The sequence below is a fragment of the Harpegnathos saltator genome, unplaced genomic scaffold, assembly GCF_003227715.2.
Source record: "Harpegnathos saltator strain DR-91 unplaced genomic scaffold, Hsal_v8.6 scaffold7, whole genome shotgun sequence".
Taxonomy (NCBI): Eukaryota; Metazoa; Arthropoda; class Insecta; order Hymenoptera; family Formicidae; genus Harpegnathos; species Harpegnathos saltator.
Genome location: NW_020230537.1, coordinates 690,691 through 711,150, shown reverse-complemented (window position 1 = coordinate 711,150; position 20,460 = coordinate 690,691). Strand labels below are relative to the sequence as shown.

The 20,460-nt window shown below is 50.0% G+C and overlaps 1 protein-coding gene across 1 annotated transcript; it reads right to left on the bottom strand.

Annotated features, from left to right (window-relative positions):
- Positions 1–389: 389 nt before the first annotated feature.
- On the bottom strand, positions 390–20,054 carry LOC105189687 (LIM/homeobox protein Awh). Its single transcript, XM_011151957.3, has 4 exons — positions 19,258–20,054; positions 9,871–10,229; positions 1,904–2,358; positions 390–1,347 (listed from the first exon to the last, which is right to left on the bottom strand). The coding sequence occupies exons 1-4, from the start codon at positions 19,261–19,263 to the stop codon at positions 1,139–1,141; spliced, it is 1,029 nt and encodes a 342-aa protein (XP_011150259.2). The 5' UTR covers positions 19,264–20,054; the 3' UTR covers positions 390–1,138.
- Between the last annotated feature and the right edge of the window lie 406 nt (positions 20,055–20,460).

Below are 20,460 nucleotides of genomic sequence, written 5' to 3'. Positions count from 1 at the left end.
CGGAGTCGGGAAATTTCGCGTGTCCTGTAGCAATGCTTCAAATGAAAGTATCTTCCGTAGCGTCTCGATAGTCGTGTAAACGTGAAAAGGAACCGACATTTAATATGAATGTACTGTGATGTAAATATTGTAAACTAAACATATACATATATATACATAAATATATATATATCTATATAAAAAAAAAAAAAAACAATTGCACACGTTGAACAAAAAAAGAAAACTAGAAAAAGAGACGATTTCTATTGCATCCGCCCGAAGCGATCCCTCCCCTCGATCTTTCCTTTCCGCGCGACGTTCTCCCCAAGGACGTTGCAATAAATAACCGCGATGTCTCACATATATATATACATATATATATATATATATCGATAGACGATCGGAGGAGCGCAAGAGAGACGGATGGATATGGAGAGTGCGGAGGAGGCGGAGAGGGAAATTATTCCGACGAGATTATATAACGGAAGGCGTTTTATTATAATAACAGCACAATATTGCAGCAACAATTGCGCATGGATATCAAATTCTCGCATCTCTTCTTCCCTCTCTCTCTCTCTCTCTCTTACTCCCCGTTTCTTCCTACGCGTAGTTCGGTATATGTACAAAAGCAAGAACTCACCTATATACAACTTACGTGTAACTTACTTAAAGATCTGTCTATGGCGAAGACTCGCGAACGGAGGGATGTGCGACGACGTAATCAGCCGGAATCGCTCGGAGCTCGAGAGCGACTCCGCGCTTCCTCTCGCATTGTCCTCCGTGTCTCTCCCCGGATGTCTTTCGCGCGGACATCGAATCCGCGTGAACACCGAGTGAAAACCGAGTTGAGCTTGGAATAAATAAGCGTAGCCTAAGGCCCAGTACGCAATTTCCGCGTACTTTTCCGCGCGCTCGCGTTACGTTATCCTTCCTTTTTTCTTTTATCAATATCAAACGCCTTCGCACGCACTCTTTTCTTCTCTTTCTTTATTTGATCTCGGTCGCTATGTACAAAATAGAAGACAGGGGGAGCGGGAGGGGGGGGGATGGTACGAATGATTCGGGGAAGATTCCACACGCATGCACGATGGGTGCATGGAGTCGCCGGACGTGACACGAGCGGCGATCTCGCGGCGAAAGCGCGGATCCTTGCGTCGAATTAGCCCGGGTGGCAGAATTGCGCCTGCAAATGGTTCGGCGTGGTCGGTGTGAGCGGCGTGAGCGGCGTCAGAGGCGTTAATGGACTACCTGGACTCTCGCTGCCGGCGCTACCGGCCTGATAGCCGCCCAGATAAGCGCCGACCACGTTCACTCCGCCGGGGTACAGGTCGACCGGTGCGTGATGTTGTATCGGTGGCGAGTGGTGCACTACGAGCACACGAGAAAGGGCGAATTTGAAAATACGGATAGTCGAGTCGTCGAGGTGAGCTGTGCTTCGTCGAGGGTTTCGTTCGCGAGTTCACCGCGCGAGAAACGCGCGGTGGAAAAAGGAGATCCCGCGAGATGTCTCCTTTTCTCTCCGCGACACTCGAAATTCCCGCTCGAGAAGCCGAGCTGAGGAAATTTCAATTTTCCACTCTGAATCGACCAACGAATTAATATTATCGTATGACTTTGAGGAAAAAAGAATCGAAGAGATAAATACTCCGATTCACTCGCTCGTTATTGGATTCAATTGCTGCTCGACGACTTTCATCAATTGGTGGTAGTCTGTTCGAAATTACTTCGAGTGGAATTACCTCCGCGCTTGGGAGGCAAATCGAGTAAGAATGAAATTTCATCGAAACCGAGAGAGACTTTCCGGCGCAAGTAAACCGCAGGAGAGCTCCGAGCACTCGCCCCGTGTTCCTCGCGCGACAGACGGACAAACGAAGCTGCAGGAGGCCGCGGCCTCCACCGAGCGCGATCGCGCGCCTTAACTTACTCTGCGTCTTAATCTTGCCGCTGTGCTTCTTCTGCCGCGCGCGGGAATTCTGAAACCAGACTTGCGTGACTCGCTTGCTCAGGCCGGTCACTTGAGCGATTCTCTCGAGATCCTGACCGTCGGGATTGCTGTCCAACTGGAAGTTGGCCTGCAACACTGACAGCTGCTCCTCGGTGAAGGTCGTCCTCACGCGCTTCGTCTTGCTGCCCTTGCCGCCGTGCTCGGAGTCGCAGTCCTCCGACGAAGACGTGTTGTTACCCTCGACCACGTCCAGGTAGTGGGCCTTGCAGAGGAGCCGCGCGTCCAACAGCGCGAACTGCTCCCCCGTCGACAACTGACGCGAGCAGGCGTCGCAGGCGAAGCAGGCCAGGTGGTAAATCCTCTCTCTGGCCCTTCGCACCCAGTCGCCGGCGCCGACGCTGCGGCCGCATTTCGCGCATTTCGCGCCGAACGCCCTGTGAACACGAACAACGGCAGAGCCGTACGTATGAGCAAGACGCTGAGACGCCTCTCGCTCTTAGCGTCTTGCTCCGGCAGCGACCCTCTTTTGCGTCGGAGACTAATCAACTGAGTGTCATAATTGTCGATCTAATCTCCGCTCGCCGCCGCGTCCGAATTTCTTCCCGACGCTTCGCGAATGCTCGTGAGTTTATCTCTTCAGGGAGAAGAGCAACCTGAGACGCGACTCGAGCTTCAGGTTATTCGTATCTCGCCGAGTCGCCGACGAAAACAGTCGCCGGGGCCGAGTCGCTTCGAGTCTCGAGCGACTTTCCTGAAGGAAGAAATTCGCCCGGAATCGCCCAGATGAATATCCTTGCTCGAAAAATTGAAGAAATTCCCTCTGATCGATCGATTTACGGTCGATCGGTTTATTTGCACAAATCACACAGAAGGATTTCACCGCCGCTTGAAGAACCACAAACTTTTCTTCAAGTTCAACTTCTTTCAGGCTCAAACCTTTGCTTTATACGTTAAGTCACTTAGCGAGAAATTTCGAGAGGCATGACGCCACTCTTTCTCTTCTTCCCTTCCCTTTTCTCTTCCCTGCCTGATGGGAGCCGCGCGGACACGCATGGACGCTAATAGACGCGATCTCGCGGTGTATCGCGGGTTAGCCGCGGTCACGGAACGAAAGAACTATTTTTATCCCGCCGACGACGGAGAAGATTCATTCACGGTCCCCGGGCGCGCGAGGACCCGGCAGCGTCCTCTTCCTTGTCCTCATTAACATACTACTCAGCCGCGCGATGTCCTTCCGACGAGGCGCGGAGCCTCGGTTTAGGGACCGTATCACGATTCGTGAGGTAGATTACGTCGAGATTATCTCGATGTCTCAGTCGCGCGGCTTCCGATCCCGTACAAATGAAACACGGGCCTCTTTGAGTTCGTGCCGACGGGAACGAGAAGTAGATATCTACGAGGGAGGTCGGCGCGAGAAAGGGAGGAAAAGAGAGAGAGAGAGAGAGAGAGAGAGAGAGAGGCCGAAGAAGAAAGTAGCACGAGATCCAGCGGGAATAACGGTAGGAATCGAAGAAGGGATAGAAGGTGAAATTCAGCAGAGGTTCGCGCAACTTGCACGAGAGTGCGCGAAGTAGAAGAAGAGAAGAAGAAGAGAGAGAGAGAGAGAGAGAGAGAGAGAGGAGAGAAAGGGAGAAGAGGGGACGAAGGAGAGGAAAAGGAGAAAGATAAATAAGAAGTACAAGGGGGATAGGAGAGAGAAGAAGACAGAGAATAAAACAAGGATATAAGAAGAAGAGGAAGAGGGTAGGAACGACGACGACGACGACGACGAAGAAGAAGAAGAAGAAGAAGAAGAAGAAGAAAAAGTAGACGAAGAATGCATCAACGACCGATCGAGCACGACGTTATTGTATGGAAAAATATGGTAAGCTCACGGAGGGATTAGTCTTCGCGTCTGCATAGTCATCGTCGCATGACGCGATGTTTTCGGGATATTATTGGTTATGGTGATCGCGCAAAGGGCACGCCTAGGAGCTAGAGACCTCGGAGAGACCGACGAGCTAGAGGACTCGTCGAGAGGCCCGTTCCCGTCGCAAGGGACACCTGGCGGTTTCCGTTTCACGGCCGCCACGCCGCGGTGCTTCACGAGCGCCGTCCTCTCCGACCGAGCGCGCGAGCTCGATTCCTTTATTTCTCCGATCCATCCAGCCTGCTTCCAGAGGAAAGGTAACTCCACCTGCGCCTGTCGTAATCGCGCGAGTCTACGCGATCCAGTCCTCGGAAGGAGGACCCCGAGGGCCCGAAGGGCTCAGGACGCGCGAGCGAGAGCTCAGCGCCGAGCGACGAGAGTGTCATTTCGAGTAAATAACGGCGCCACCCTTTCTCCCTCCCACCCTCTGTGTAGCCCTTAGTCCTTCCACGTCCGTAGCCGAGTACGAGGACACAACACACACACACACACACACACACGCATGGCAAGGTAGAAGTGGACGAAGCCGGGGGAATCCCGTGTATCCGGCGGCGAGAACTGGTATTGGGTATCTATAAATCTTCAGGGCCGTACGTCGGCTACCAAACGGCCCCGCCCTAATTTATTCATTTGTTCTTCCACATAGGCGGGCCCTATAAGTCAACGGGGGATTAAGTTAGGCGCTCGTTCTCGCTCGTCGACCCCGCGCACGATGTATGTACGATCGCGGGGATCCGAGTGCGAGAGCACCACGACGGAGAATCGCGCACGTATCAGCGAGCGCGGTTAATTACGTCGTCTCGGTAGCGCGGATCACGGGTCTCGCAGGACGCGAGGTTATCGCAGTTTTATCGTACACAGCGACTGTGTGTGTAAAGGCCTTCGCATACGAATTGCTGATTACGGCCATTTGCCGCGAAAAATGCGAGAAAGCCTCATTTCTTGTTAAACCCGATCGGCGATGGCTGTCATAATAAACGTCATTAACACATTTAGACGTATTAAATTATAAATTAATTTACAACGTGGCTGAAATGCCACAGCAGACAGAGCGATTGAAAAGCCGCTCTCACGGCATTTCCAATCGAGACCTGTCCTTTCGCAAAACTTCCTGGGACTTAAGGAGGAACAGAGGTAGAGCTGCCCTCGAGCTGAGACTCGGTGGAAAAAGAAAGAGGAACGGAGAAGCGCAGAGAGTGCAAAAGCGCGAAGAAAGAGAAAACGGACCAAATCAGTCGCGGGACGTCGTCGCGTCCTAAGCGAGGTGGAGGTGGGGAGGGGGGTAGGGCCGCGATTCTTTCACTCGTTGGCCGAGCGCGGCGCGTCCGTCGGCGCGGGCATCGTGCGGTATGCGGGCCCTTTAAGTGCCCCGGCGCGGCGCGGCGCGGCGCGGCGCGGCGGCGAGCCGGGGACGATAACGTCGCGATTATCGGCGGCAGGTGGTCCCCGCGTTCGCCAGCGCGACCGGGCCCCGCCGCGGCCGCCCGCCTGCTAACATTGACCGCACCGAATCGAGAGAACCGGAATTCCCCGGTCGTTGCGGCTGCCGCGGGTGGCGGGAATTGCGGCACAGGGGGCAGGGGGGTGAGGTGGACGCTAACCGCTAATAGAGCGATTTTTGCCGCGCGCGACACCACGAATCACTTCGACGCCCGAATCTCTTCTCTCTCCCTTTCCTCTCCTTTTTCTCTCTTGCGCGCCCTCCCTTTTCCTTCTTCTTTTTTCGGTCGAATCGCTACGAAAGCGACGAAAGCGGGGAAAGGATTGGGGTGAAGGGGGTGGCGGAGGACGAAGGGGCCCGGCATCGAAGGAGCGTAAAAGTGGCTCTCCGGTCTCTCTCTCTCTCTCTCTCTCTCTCTCTCTCTCTGTCTCGGGGTCGGGTGAATATTTATTAATTTCAAAGACCGCTCCTCTCTCGCTCGCCCTCCCCCTCCCTCCCTCCCTCCCTCCCTCCTTCCCGCGCCTCGCCGGCCTGAAAAGAAGCACCGCGCGGCTCTCGCGCTCGGCTGAAGGAGGGAAGAAGGAACGGTTCGAGGATCGCAGCTGGCTTCGGTGCCTTACGAGGCGAATTCCTCAGTCCTCCGGAACACTGACACTAGGCAGTCCCATCTCGTGACTCGGCACCCACATACACGTACGCGTATATTTGGTATACGGGATCACACGAAGCGCGAAGTAACCCGCTTTCGGGACATTGATAAATTAATGATAGTCCTCCACCACCCCCCTTCTTCCGTCCCCCCGCCCCCCCCCCCTGCGCGCGGACCCCAGCGATTCCCAGGCGGTGACGGAGTGCGGAGCTATCGCCGGTTATCGCTCCGGAGTCGAGAATCGTTGCCTCGCTTGAATCCTTCGGGGTCCTCTGAATCGCGAGGAAGAGAGAGAGAGAGAGAGAGAGAGAGAGAGGGAGAAGAAGAGACGACGGAAAGTCGAAGAAATTCCGCGCGATGAAAGCTCGACGCTTCCAGCGGGCGGATCGATTACACGTGTCTTACATGACGTGTAAGGAGCGGCGCGGGCAGGGACAAAAGCCCCGTGACGAGAGAAGGGGGGAGGGGAGAGCGTGTGAGGAAGATCTCGCGAAAAAGTCAGGCGATATTTATTTTTTTCCGCGCGTCCGCTGTGCGAGACAGTGAGACGTCGAGACGTCAACGTGACTCCGCAGCTCGTGCGTGAGCATGCGTGATACACGAATGCGCGGTGACGTGAATAGCCGGCTATACGTGAGGTCCGCGGAGGAGGAGGAGGAGGAGGAGGAGGAGGAGGAGGAGGAGGAGAAGGAGGAGGAGGAGGAGGAGAAGAAGAAGAAGAAGAAGACGAACAGGCAGACTACATTGGAAGACATTAATCACCCAATGGCGACTCTCTTTCGCGCGCTCGCGCTCGCCTCGGACATCCAATACGCGCGCGTGCGCGCGCTCGCTCTTGCGGATGTCTATCTGCAAAAATACCTATCCGTAATACCCACGCGACGACGGATCGCCACGTGGGACGGCAGGCGGGGCAGGCAGAAGGGGGACGAGGGAGATCGCGGTTCGCGATCGGCGATTCAATCCGCGCCGGTTCGCGCGAAGAACAAAAGATCGCCGCGCGGCGCGGCGCGGCGCGGCGCGGCGAGTCGAATCATTCCGACCAGTCACCGCCAGTGCGCCGTCGCTCGTCGTCGTTTGGCCCGCGGCCGAAGAGAAGGAGGAGGAGGAGGAGGAGGTGGAGGGTGAGATGAGGGCTCGGGAAGAGGAAGAGAAGCGAGCTTCGAAAGCGAGCCCTGCGAGGACCCCGACGACGTCCAGTCGCGCACGGAAGCTTCTCGGTAAGTCGAACCACGTATGAGACGATTTCCCTTCTCCCTCTCCCTCTAGGAGGCGATCCATGTCGGCTGCGGTAGCTGAGAAACGTCTTCTTAAGCCGGACTTTAGTCCAACCCTGATCTCGAATCGCGTCAGCGGGGGGCGCCCGTCGTAAGTTGCCCTCGACGAAGCGAGATATTATATCGGGCTCATCGATAACGGTCGCTTATAATCCCGGATGGACTGGCGCGCGCGCGCGCGCGATAGCGACACGCGGAATGTGGACCGTCTTGTCGTTCGATTCGCTCGCTCTCGCGCGGAGGACAGGTAGCCCCCCGTTGATCGGGCCGGTCACTCCGATCGCAGCTGCGACCAAGTGGTGCCCCCGAGATTCCCGGCGGGCAGTCATCCATCGAATTCTGGATCGATCCTGAACACACTCTGGACAGATCACCCCGGATCAACTCTGGACGGAACCTGATTCGATCCTAGATCGACTCTGAGTCCTCAGTCGATTCTAGATCTACTTTGGACCGATCCTCAATTGATCCTGGATAGACTCTGAACAGACCTCAGATCGAGTCTGGATCGATCCTGGATAAACTCTCGACAGATTTTGGACAGACCTTAGATCGACCCTGGATCGATCTTGGATCAATCTTTTTGATTTCACGTCACAAGCGACCGGCGATGACCTTAATATACCGATGGATTGTTTCAATTTGTTAAAAAGAGAAGAAGAAAAGGAATGAGTTAGGGCACTTGAAGGTAACCGCTTTAAAAGTTAAAGGTTGACTCTTCCGAAGTGAGCAGAATCGCGCTGAGAGTTATTAACTCCGCAACTTCTTCCGCAATTTCTCCGACTCTTCAACTTTTAGCTAACTAGTTCATCTTCCCAACCAACCCCCCACCCCCGCTCGCGGAATCTCTCGGTAGCCGTAGCGTGCACTGCTGCCGCCCGCCGGCGCACAGTGGGGCCGCACTGATAGAAAAGTATAGTTGAATTAACTATCATCTCACTATATTTTGTAGTTCATTTTGGCGTCAACCATATTTTTATAGTTCGTGGAAATATAGTAGAAATATGGTAGAATAAACACAAATATACAGTCAATGATTATCTTAAATAATTGTTTAGTTACTTTTACCACATATATGGTAATTTCTCATTCACGAATATAGTGAGATTTAATATTCATATAGTTACATCTGTCATCATTTAGCTAATATTCTGGTAATATTGACTATATATAAGAGTTACTTTATCTACCATTTTATATTTGTATCCATACAATAATTTTAGTTTACCTTACTATAATTCTTAGTAAAAATGTTATATGGTTGGTTATACTATGCCTATATCGTAATTATTACCGATATTATGGTAATGCTTACTATAAATATGATATTTCGGACTACGGTAGTTTAGTTACTATATCATTATAGTTCCAAATATCATACTAATACTTTTCTCTCAGTGCAGATGATATTCTTTGGTTTCTCTAGAGACCTGAATTTCCAACCGATCATCGACACCAATGAGTGAGGTTGATCCTGAATAAATTCCGAATAGATCTGTCTTGCCAAAATTAAAAAAAAATTTTTTTCTCGAATTACTAGCCCCAAAAGGGGAAAAATTATCGTTAAACGCGAGACACTTGTGAAATACTCATTATTCGACACTTCACTGAGAGAAAAGTATATCATTGGAATTATAATGATATAGTAATTAAATTATAGTCCGAAATATCATATTTATAGTAAGCATTACCATAATATCGGTAATAATTACGATATTGGCATAATATAGCCAACCATATGATATTTTTACTAAGAATTACAGTAAGTTAAACTAAAATTATTGTATGGATACAAATATAAAATGGTAGGTAAAGTAACTCTTTCATATAGTCAATATTACCAGAATATTTGCTAAATGATGACAGATGTAACTATATGAATATTAAATCTCACTATATTTTTGAATGAGGAATTACCATATGGTATGTGGTAAAAGTAACTAAACAATTATTTAAGACAATCATTGACTATAAATTTGTGTTTATTCTACTATATTTTGCAGGTTCCACCAACTATAAAAATATGGTTGACGCCGAAATGAACTATAAAATATAGTCAGATTATAGTTAATTCAACTATATTTTTCTATCAGTGTTATTTCAATCTAATAGCGTATTCAACGGATTGAAATTATGAAACCAATCAACAGACACCTCGAGATTCATCGATCTTGAACCAGAAAGCCATTAACCCAAAACTCTTATGCCGAAAATACAAAAACATCAAATGTAGACCCGTTAGGCACAAAACCGAGGGATTTTGAGGGATCTTAAGCCCATCAACCTAGGAATCTATCAATCCGAGAACTTTTTAGCTCGTGGATGCATAAAGCATCCGTATATATTAAGAGCCCGAAATAGTCCAAGAACCCAATCTAGCCGTAGCTCGAGAACCTAATAATACTCGACGTTGAATATTCAGCTATAAAACATTAAGTTCGAGCCTCGAAACTTTCAAGACAAGCCCTAAATCCATGAACCCTGGAGCCGATAGTTTTTTTCAAAATTTCGACTGGACAGATCTCTTTGGAATTTATTCAGGATCAAGCTCATCCATTGGTGTCGACGATCGGTTGGAAATTCAGGCCTCTAGAGAATTTTGAAGCAAAGGATGTCATCTGGCCGCACTGTGCAGCGGGTGCATTCCGTGCGCACGCACTTCCCACTTACAAGGCGTAGTCGTGTCTGCAGTAGAGCCGCATCCCTCGTAGGAAGCACGAATGCTGATCGTACAGTGGCCTCGAGCAGACGGAGCACTTTAGGCACCTGGAGTGCCAAATACGGCCTCCTACGCACAGGACAGTGCGCTCGCGCACGCTTTCCCCGCAGGCGCCGCAGTCCATCTCCATCCCGTCGTAGTTGTCGCTGCCGTCCTTCTTCACGACGGCGGCGACGCCGTTGTTCTTGAAGCCGGTGGTGTTATTGTTGTTGTTGTTCTTGTTGTTGTTGTTGTTGTTGTTGTTGTTGTTGTTGTTGTTGCTCGAGCACAGACCACCGTCTGTACACTCGGGCTCTGCCTCCATCTCGGTCTGCAAAGCAACAACGACAGAATACCGTATAATGTCCGCTCGTGACGACGATGAAGGTGGCGTTGCTTCGCTCTCTTCGAATGAAATTTGCCCGAAAAAGTCAGTTCCTCGAAGCCGTGAACATTCGCGGCGGATTTTTCATTCGTACGGCTTGCATTAATCCCGTTGCTCGGGACTTCGTGGGGCGAAAATTTTCACCCGAAATTTACGAGTGAATGACGCACGCAGACCGACGTGACGATCTTAGCACGTGGTACAATTCAATTACCGCACCGAGAGAAAAGATACGTAACAAACTAAAATAATATTGTTTAAGTTCTTCTTTACTTAGAGTAGAGAATACCGTGAGGAGAGCTACACGGTTTCACAAAATACGTATATTCTTATTGAAAACAATTTCTTTTTCCGTATGTTGATTCCGTAACCAAATCAATGTCATTAGTACGTGACGAATCAAATATCTTGATTTACCGGCATTTTTTCTGCGGGCCACTTTGTCTCTGGACGTTAACGCGAGGCACGCCACAGATGGCTGCATTGTCGCATCGTTCTTTGAATAATCAACGAGCTGTGCATTAGCAACGCGCATACGATGAAAAAATCCCGCAAAAAATACCGTAGTTGCATTACACGTAGTTTATAACGGCTCGTGTATCTCAGCGTTGCAGCAAAAAAGCTTCGCTCCGGTCGCGAAGCGAGCGTTTGAGAATCAACGCTACGGCTCGCGAGTGTTCAATGCGAGTGTTCCCGGAAAAATCGTGAGAGGAGGGCGCGTTGTTGAACACGTTGGCGGACACGCGAATTCGCGACGTCGGGGTCCCGGTCGGGGTGGAAAGCGGAAGAAGGGCTGAGCCGAGATATCGGCCGCCGATGAAGAGGGGGACGTCCGACCGATCTCCGGAGGCTCCGAATCTCTCTCTCTCTCTCTCTCTCCCTCTCCCTCTCTCTCTCTCTCTCGATTAATACTTGGCAAAGTGAAATAATAGACGACCTGCGCCGCCGCCTCGGAGGCTGCCGGGTCCGGCGCTGATAAACGATCCCTCGTGCCTCGACGACGCATACCGCTTGTATAATTGCCTGCGCGCACCGGCATCGCAACGTCGTGTACGCGAACAGACCGCGCCAGTTAAGCCAGTATCAGAGCAGACATTGGTGATCGGGGATCGCGGACGGAGGATTAGAACATGTCCAATCGAGTCAAAGCGAGTCAAGATCTCGAAATCAGACCCGCGGGATTGTAATCTCTAATCCGCGATCCTTAATCTCCATCCTCACCTGAGGTGCAATCCACCAGACGCGGTTACGGCTCTCGAGGCGGTTTTTACAGACGGGATTAATGACGTCATATTACGCAGCTGGAACGTTTCAAGGTGTCTAATGGATTCTGCTCCTAGTCTGATACGGACATATCGAGAGAAGGTGGTCGCTAGAGAAAGAAGAAGAGAGAGACGATGATGATGATTCCGTCTCTAAAATTATCATCATTCCCGATTCGCTAACGGTTTCATATTTCGTTGCTCTAGCAAAGTAGAATAATACTTATTGAAATTCTTAAATTTTACCGCTACCGCTGTATCGACTATAATTATTTCATTACGCGATTGTATCGTCACAGATGCAACAAAAGATTCTTTCCCTCGGTGTGTCAAAAATGATTTTCTTGATTTTAATAATGATGCAATTGCATGTGTGTAATTATCGTCAGGAGAATATCGAAAAATTTTCCCTGCGTAAAAAACATGTAGCTTTCTGGACTATGATTGTTCCATCGTATAATTAGTACTACAGATAAGAAAAGAATTTTTGTCTGCGAAACATGACTTTCCCGGCCATAATTATTCTATTTGCCTGATTATCGTTATGTAATTGGAGTCACGAGTACCGAACAATTTGATGCGATTACAGTCAAAGATATTAGAAACAAATGTCTTCCCTGACTATAATTATGCAATCATTACAATCACGGGAATCGATCTTCCCTGCACAAACCGACCGCCGCTTTCCTGACCCCAATTGCATAATCCCATTACATAATTGGACGTCACAAAAACGACGTCCTGTCTATAATTACTTTATCACGCGATCAAATATCCCACAAATATCGAACGATCCTCGTCAGTGGTCGGCGATTCCCTTTGGTCGACGATTCTCTGTGCACGCGCCGACAACTATCGGTCAAAGCACTCGACGTGAAATTTACCTTACTCGGCCTCGTCGCCGGGACGATCGGTGCGCGTCTAGCGGATCTGCGTGGAGCCTGCGTTAACCTTTTCTCTGCTGAATCGACTCCCCTTGAGAAAATTATTCAAATATTTGGTAGTCCTACGTTTTTTCGCTCGCTGATTACGAATCTAAAGTGAGACTTGCAAAATTCAAAATGGCGGACTCAATATGACGATCATAATGTACAAAATTAACGAAAATTCCGATTATTACCAAATAATGACCAGGTCGTAATAAGAACATATGATTCTAGACGATGGAACTCGATCGAGCTGGAAAAAATTTATGCGGGAGAATGCTCAATACTGCATATTTATGCTTACTCTAGAAATTAAACATTCATTTTTGAGTAAAATAATATTGATAGTATGGATAAGATGGAGATACAGAATGAAAAAACTAGGAAAGTACAGCTAAAAAGTGCAAGAGAATCAAATTTCGGCCGTTTTTGCAGAAATATTTGTTTATAAAAAAGAAATCTAACCTGCAAAAGAATACTGAAGAAAATATATGTTTTTGTACAACATTAGAAAAATATTTGGTGAAAATTTCAGTGAACTCTACATTCAATACTGTTCGCAACGTAAACGCGATATTTAAAGAAGAAGCGAAGGGAGGCGATTGAATGCCGTCAAGTTAAACAAAAACTGCAATTTAATAAACAAAAGTTTAAATGGCACCCGACAGTTACTCCACCGAAAAGCGCTATTACAAGAAGTGGTACAATAAGTCTCGCCGAAAGTCGAGGAAGAAATCCTTGTCAATTTCGTCTTCTCTTGTCTTCGATGTCTTATCTAACTTATTCCCGATAGACACGGGACTCAGGCCCGTGTATAAGAAATCGCGACTATGCAGAGACAATATACACTCAAACTCAACGTCCGCGATTTTTCTACACGGGAATATCCAATACATAATGTCGAAAACAAGGTCAAGATTCGAATTCTAAGCGAAATTATAATGATACAATAAAGTTTATAGAGCCCAGATATAAACAATTTTAGAAAGCGGCCGAAATCGAAATTCGTTGCGAACAAATACTCTCCGAGGAATCGGTTTTCCCCTAAAAATTTTCCCCCATTTTTTTTCAACTTTAATTTCTTATAAATAATCACAAATAAATAATTATAAATATATATTTCTTATAAATAATCACAAATAAATAATTATAATAAAAGCCTATTGTGGAGTATATTGAACAACTGTTCGGTTATCCGGAAAACTCAAATCCCCGATTAGTTCTTCAAAATTACGTGATTTACAACGCAAAATTGAATTAAGAAAAGGTGGGGAAGGATACTTCCCACTAACAGTGAAAGGGTTAAAACACGCCGGTGTCGCGCATCATCCCGCCGCGATTAATAACGGCCGCTGGTCTAACGGACAGACGGACGCGCAGACAGCGGGGGGGAGGGAGAGGGTGTCGTTGTGACTGGTCGGTGTGATACACTATTTTTCCGCCATCGACGGGCCAGACCGCGCGCGCCATTGTACGCCGCTTGAAGCCGTAGCAGATAAACGCGCGTTATCAGATCGCACACGCACGCGCGCGCGCGCGTTTCCTCGTCGCGGTGTCGCACGCGGCCATCGCCGGCCATTACCTAGGCACTCTGGCCCGATAATATTAATTGACACGCGAGTAATGCACGGAGGTTATTGTGCGCTCCGGGGGGTAATCGATGAGTTAATTACCTCCGCGAACGGCACACTCACCGCGCCCCCTCCAGCCCGGAACCCCCTCGACAGGTTGACCGGATTATGAGCGAGCCGGCGCCTTTTTCTCCTGCGCTTCGTTTAGTAACAAAGGTATACCAGCCGAATGTCTCGAGGTGAGATCTTACGCGGAATGAGAGGAGATTCTCACTAGAGATGTGCGAATCAAGAATTTTTATGTCGAATCGAATCGAATCTACGAAATTTCATTCCAATTCGAATCGAATCGAATCATTAAAAAATTTAACATGACTATTAAACATGCACATAATGATGGAAGATTTTAATATGAAAGGGGATATTGATATTGTAATATCATCTTACAGTAAAATATATATTTAAATATTTTAAGTAATTTATAATTATGTTATTAATTATAAGTTGAGTTAATTACAAGTTAAGGGTTCAAATATACAGGCCCAGATGGCTCGTTTTGTACCTGATGCATGTAAATATAATGCACGTTAATATATTTTATTCGTAATTGAATCTTCGATTCGAAATTTTCGAATTATTCGGATTCGAATCATAGGAATTCGGATTCGAATCGAATCGAATTACATTAGATTCGATTCGATTCGATTCGAATTCGAATAGTCGCACATCTCTAATTCTCTCTCTCTCTCTCTCTCTCCCTCTCTCTCTCTCTCTCTCCTTCTCTCTCCCTCTCTCTCTCTCTCTCTCTCTCTCTCTCTCTCTCTATCACACAGGAACGAGGGTGAAGTCGAACCGAGCGAAAAGTTGCTTGAAGCGCGCACGCTGCCACTCGGAGTCCCAAGAGCGAGTGACTCGCTCGACTTTGAGCGAACTTTTGCTATACGAGTGAATGTGAATCGGTGAACTGAAGCAAATGTCAGTCAGCGATAGTCAGCGGTATCTTCAGATGCACTCTTCAATGTCGAGCGAGCATATTCACTGGATAATTTGCTTCGTACGAGCGAAAAATCGTCTGGCTCTTCTCCTCGAGTGGAATTTCCTCCGGAGACATTTGAAGCGTTGTCTAAACTTCTCGGTGTGTCTAAACTTCTCTCGAAGCGAGTGCGAATTCGCTCGAGCTCTTGTTGAAGATGTCGCAAGAGTAAACCAAGTTTAATCCAACCGTTGAGTGTATTTTTACAACTTGCACGAATGAACGTCTCGATCGATTAGATTAAATTTCCTTCCGTGACGATAGAGCATGTCAAACGTGCTCTTCAATTTCGAGCGAAAACATTCACTCGGCAACTCGGAGTAGAAAATTGTCATTGTGCGAGCAGCGATTCACTCGGGAATTCGAGTGACTCGACGATCAGTGCATTCTTCGCGCGGGATTTCGCCGTGAGCAAATTCACAGAGCAAACGACGCTGAGGAAGGCGCGCTTGATATACTTGCGCGATCCTATAATTACCTTACAGTGGAAGAAAACAACCGTACACGTATATCGTAACTGTATTTTGTTTCCTTTTTCTGCACAACAAAAAGATACAGCTCGGAGGTCAAAGTTGTATGACTACAACTTCGGTAACTGTCAACTGTCCTTTTCTCTGAGACAATCTGTCAATTTCGAAACATTCGCTGACCCTCCAGCAAAGCGCAAGAGTACAGAAATCCTGTTCCCTCCCCCCCCCCACTCTCCGATACAAGCACGCGACAGACGTGTAAACGCGCGCGGAAAAACGCGTAAACGTCTGGTCAGGCATCCGACATCTGGGAAGCCGAGGAGAAGAGGGCGAAGACGGCGACGACGTCGAGGTCGAAGACGATGAGGACGCGACGACGGCCAATTTTGAGAGAATCCTTCCGCCTCTTCCGTCTTCTCGTCCTCTCCGTTACGACTTCGTCCTCCACGGCGCGGCGCGGCGCGGCGCGGCGCGGCGCGGCGCGGCGCGGCCGGTGCGGTGTAATCATTTCACGTACGACCGGACAGCTATTGATTTATGACTCGCCGAAGGCGAAGCTGAACTTCCCACTTGTGTGATTTATGCCTTCTGGCTTTCCTCTGTCTTCCCTCGCGTGTGTGGAAATCACCGTCGTTCGTTCGTTCGTTCGTCCGCTCGCTCGCTCCTTAACGCATACCGTCGCGCCGCGCCGCGCCGCGCGCGCGATACCTCGATTTATTAACACCGTCGTGCGACGTGATGAGTTCCAAGTGTCGGACGAAAAGCTCTCGAGAGCTACGGGAGCTCTCTCGAAAGAACGTGCGCGCCGCGTACGGTCGCAGCTGGCCCGGCCGGAAAAATCGCTGAAAGGACGTTACGCGCGCGCGCGCGCGCGCGCGGACGCCCGTGTGCGGTTTTAGCGTTGATCAAGATGGATCTACGCGAATTCCATCCGCTCGCTCGCTGACTCGCGTGTGAACGTTGATTAACACAATTAACAGGGCGCGTGTGACGCGCTGTATACGCGGTGGCATGCGAGTCCTTAACAAGGAAGCGCGCGACGATCGAGACGACAGATCCCGCGCGTATTCTACGGAGCGAACTCTTTTCCGTCTCCCTTCCCAGCCCTCCTCAAGCCCCGACGTTTCTTTTTTCCACTCCTGCTTCTGTGTCTCTGTTCGTCGTGTTTTTCTCTTCGTCTCGCCGGGCGTTAATGAGCGAATAACGACGTAACGCCGCCTGTTACGCAGGAATTCCGCGCGCACAATGCGGCGGGGGGAGTCGCCGGGCCGAGTGGCGTTCTCATTGTGCTCGCTGAAAAGTTCTACACGCTCGCACCACCCCCGCGCGCCAACCCTCTGCGCGGACCCCGCGAGTTTTGGGCTTCGCAGCGGCCCTAACCTGACCGCGAGCGCGGTCGAGTCCGGCTAATGAAAAGTTCACCTGTTTGTTTCTCAAAGAGGAACTCTTGAGAGAGAAGAAATCGTTCGTTTCTGCGAGCTTTCTTTTTCAAACAGCAACAAAATAGTCTCACTGTGCGATCCTAGCCACAAATGCCTGGTATTTTTCTCCCTATAGTGGAGAAAATTCCGTAATTATTTATCCTTCCTCCGTAGCATGTCCTTAATTAGTGCTATCCATCTAGCGGCACAATTCAACGTACCCAAGTACGTCCCATCTTCGCCCCAATCATTGAATGTGGAAGAGCGAATAATACTTGTGTCGACTTGTGTGTACTAGATGAAGACTTGGCGAGTTCTCAACGTTAGCAACGTTAGCAACACTGCTGTAGCGTTTCGCACAAAAATGGGGGTCTCGATCACAGCTATTTCCGAGCGAATTACAAGTACGGCCAATACCCTTATCTCGATGTAGTAACATATGCGATCGCGCGCGCCACTTGAGAATTAATCGATCGCCAAACGCCAGACGTTATCGGCGCGAGAACTCAGAGAGAGAGAGAGAGAGAGAAAGACCCGCGTAACGCTCCACCACATACGCCCCCTGTTATCCCCTCTGTGCGAGAAAAGATTAAGATCTGCCAAAATTCTCCCACGCAAATTCAAACTGACGAGTATTCCATTTCCTCGCCCGTTGCTCGTTTTGGGGCCTTTGCTTTCTGCAATCAGCGAGAGCTATAAGAAAGAATAATAGGCGCCATTTTTTATTCGTCAACGAGCCGGGCCCAGGCCGATGTAGATGAGCTGACAAAGTGAGAAATGCGGAGATGAAGAAGCGGAGTCCGGAGCGGCCGGCTGCGGCGGCCGAAACGCGCCGGACTACCGGATGTATCGGCAATAAGCTACCGGACCTCCTTCCTGCGGGAGTCCTTGCCGAGCCACCTCGGCAAGAGCTGGGCAGTGTCCTTTGGGAAAGCAGTGTCCTCTGGCGAACACGATTTTCGCGCGATTTTTATGTAGCAAGCTGTAGGCTTCTCCCTTGAAACCCGAAGAATGACGTAATTTCCGACTAGAAGAAGCGATCCTCTCCCGCTACTACCTGCAGTCATAATCCTTAAGCTTTAAGCGAGCTGGTCAGATTCCAGCTGTCAAAGAGTGAGAAATGGTTCTCCTCTTTTCAAGAATTATAGGACTTGGAACAAAAAGGTAAAGGCTTACTCGTATTCGGGATCCATTGTGGACCGGGCCTAAGGAGATGCCCAAAACGTGTGTAAAACTTGCTTGAACGCGTCATCTAAATATTGCGTCTTCCTCGTAGCTACTCCACTATGAGCGCTACACTGAGAGAAGAAATGGAAAATGAAAGAAATCATACCAAAAGTTGTAGCGATCTAGTCTCGGTTCTACTGAACGTGGTATATCCTCTTCTGGTTCTAATCAAAAAGCAGCGGTAGGGCGATGTGCACGTGCGCGGTTGTGCTGATCAACACTGTGTGTGTGTGTGTGCGTGTGTGTGTTAGTAGTAACAAGTCCGAACCACACCGACGAAACGGTATTCGTCACTGGGACCGCAAAGGTTTGTAACTGCACTAACTGCACCAACTCGTACTACTTCTCTATATCCTTCTTTTTCTTTATGACCAAGTCACGTGCTTCATACGTCATACCTCATACCCGCCCCTTTTTAAGTTTCAAAAGTGTGCGTGATTGTGATCCAGCCACGTGTCAACATCACGCAACGCGTTAATATGACGCGCAACGACGGGAAGACACGGGAAAACTAAACAGAAGAGCATGGTGCCGGTGCCGGGGATGACAACAGCCTTGGCTTGGAAATTAATCATCCCCAAGGTATTTCGTCGAGGGTTAAGTTGGTCCCAAAGATCACTCAAGGTCACGCATATCGTTCGGGAGACATATCTGTGTGTGTGTGTGTGTGTGTGTGTGTGTGTGTGTCTGTCCCAAAGAGGGACGGGCGTTTTTGGTATTCCTTTCTCGTTTCCCTCTGAAGAAAGAATGCACAAAAGACAGACAAGATAACTCCAGTTCAGCCTGCTCTTGCCTCCTCTGTCTCTCTATAAAGGACGACTCACCACGGTCGGTTACCGTGGTGAAAAAAAATGCGTCTCTTCCCTTCGAAGAGAAATTTTTCTTGCAGCTCGCGCTGCCCTCTCGGAAATTCGAAAGAGCGAGTGTGACTTCCGGGCTGCTTTAACCGCGTTAATTCGCTTCGTTCAGACTGCGCATCGCACCGCAGTCACACAAGCCATCAGCCAGACAGCTACGGAGCACGAGGCCCGTCGGCAAGAGGATGACGGTGAGGGATGACTAACCTTCATATTCGCACTGTCTCGGTTAATCCCAGTGGCGCACGATCACGTGCTTCTTCTCTTCCTCATCTCGACTCGATCAGACTTCACTCGGCCGGCGCGGCTCACACGCGCCGTCGTCTCTCCAGCGTCCCTCTTCCACCCCCGCGCCCTCTTCGCCCATGTACCAGCGAGCCCGGCGTGAGTAGCGCGATCTCTCCAGCAAGCCTCGTGCCGCCGCCACCACCACCACCAACTCACCGCGACCTCTGCGACCCGAAGTAGCCGAGAGCGCGTTTCCGGTCGTCAGTAGTCATTCGTTGGCGCGAGTGCGCGACGGCGGACCCAGCACGGCTCTCGCAGACAATCGAGCGACATCCTACTCGGGCCCGTGCTCGGAGAAAACTGGCAGCCTCGGCTCTGCCCCCTACCACGAGCCCCGCGGATGGTGGCAGGGTTGGGCCAACGGCACCGGCACACGCACTGGGTGCCCAGGATGCGTGGGGATGGATGGGCGCTCGCATACACTCCCGCGGCCGCCGCCAGCTCCCGGCGATGACAACAAGCACGGTGCCGGCGGCTGCTCCCCTACGAGTCGCCATCTCCGGCTCGTCGACTCATCCCAGCCTGTCCTCCAGCGTTGCACCAGCTTCGTGACCCAGCGGCTCTCTCGCGTTTTGCCCATCCAGGCTCAGCTACATGTATCTGATTCTTTCGCAGCTTTGAAGGTGTGCACTGCCTCAGCGATGAGGAGCAGACCTGGAGTCTGGGCCGGTCACCCGCGGAGGGCACCTTGATACCTCCGGAGTCATCGGAACTGTCGTACTAGACCTGGGTACACCTTCACCTTCATGTACCACACACACACACACACACACACACACACACACATGCCATGCGCGCGCACGACAGTGTGGCGAGACTCACACTGCTCGCGCACATTACGTGTCGATTCAGGGGGTCGCGGGGCAGGTAGGCGATAATAGGTAGCACGGAGAGGATCGGAAGACTTGGCCGGGACAGAGTTTGGGGTGAGCGACGGAGAAGCTCCGCCCATGGTGCCCGCCCATGGCTCCCTTGAACGAGCTGCGAGGACGCGCGCGTGTGGACGTGTGTACGCGTCTGTCCCTGTGTGGTGCACGGGTACACACTCGCGCACCGGGAAGAGGGGGGGGGGGTGCCTTATTGTCGACGGCCAAACTGCCGAATGGAATTTCAGCGGTGATT

Coding starts and splice junctions, on each gene's coding strand:
- LOC105189687 (XM_011151957.3), bottom strand. Junction 2,359..9,870: donor TGCAGACACGACTACGCCTT/GTAAGTGGGAAG, acceptor TCGTGTTCACAG/GGCGTTCGGCGCGAAATGCG. Junction 1,348..1,903: donor CGGCAAGATTAAGACGCAGA/GTAAGTTAAGGC, acceptor GTGTGCTCGTAG/TGCACCACTCGCCACCGATA.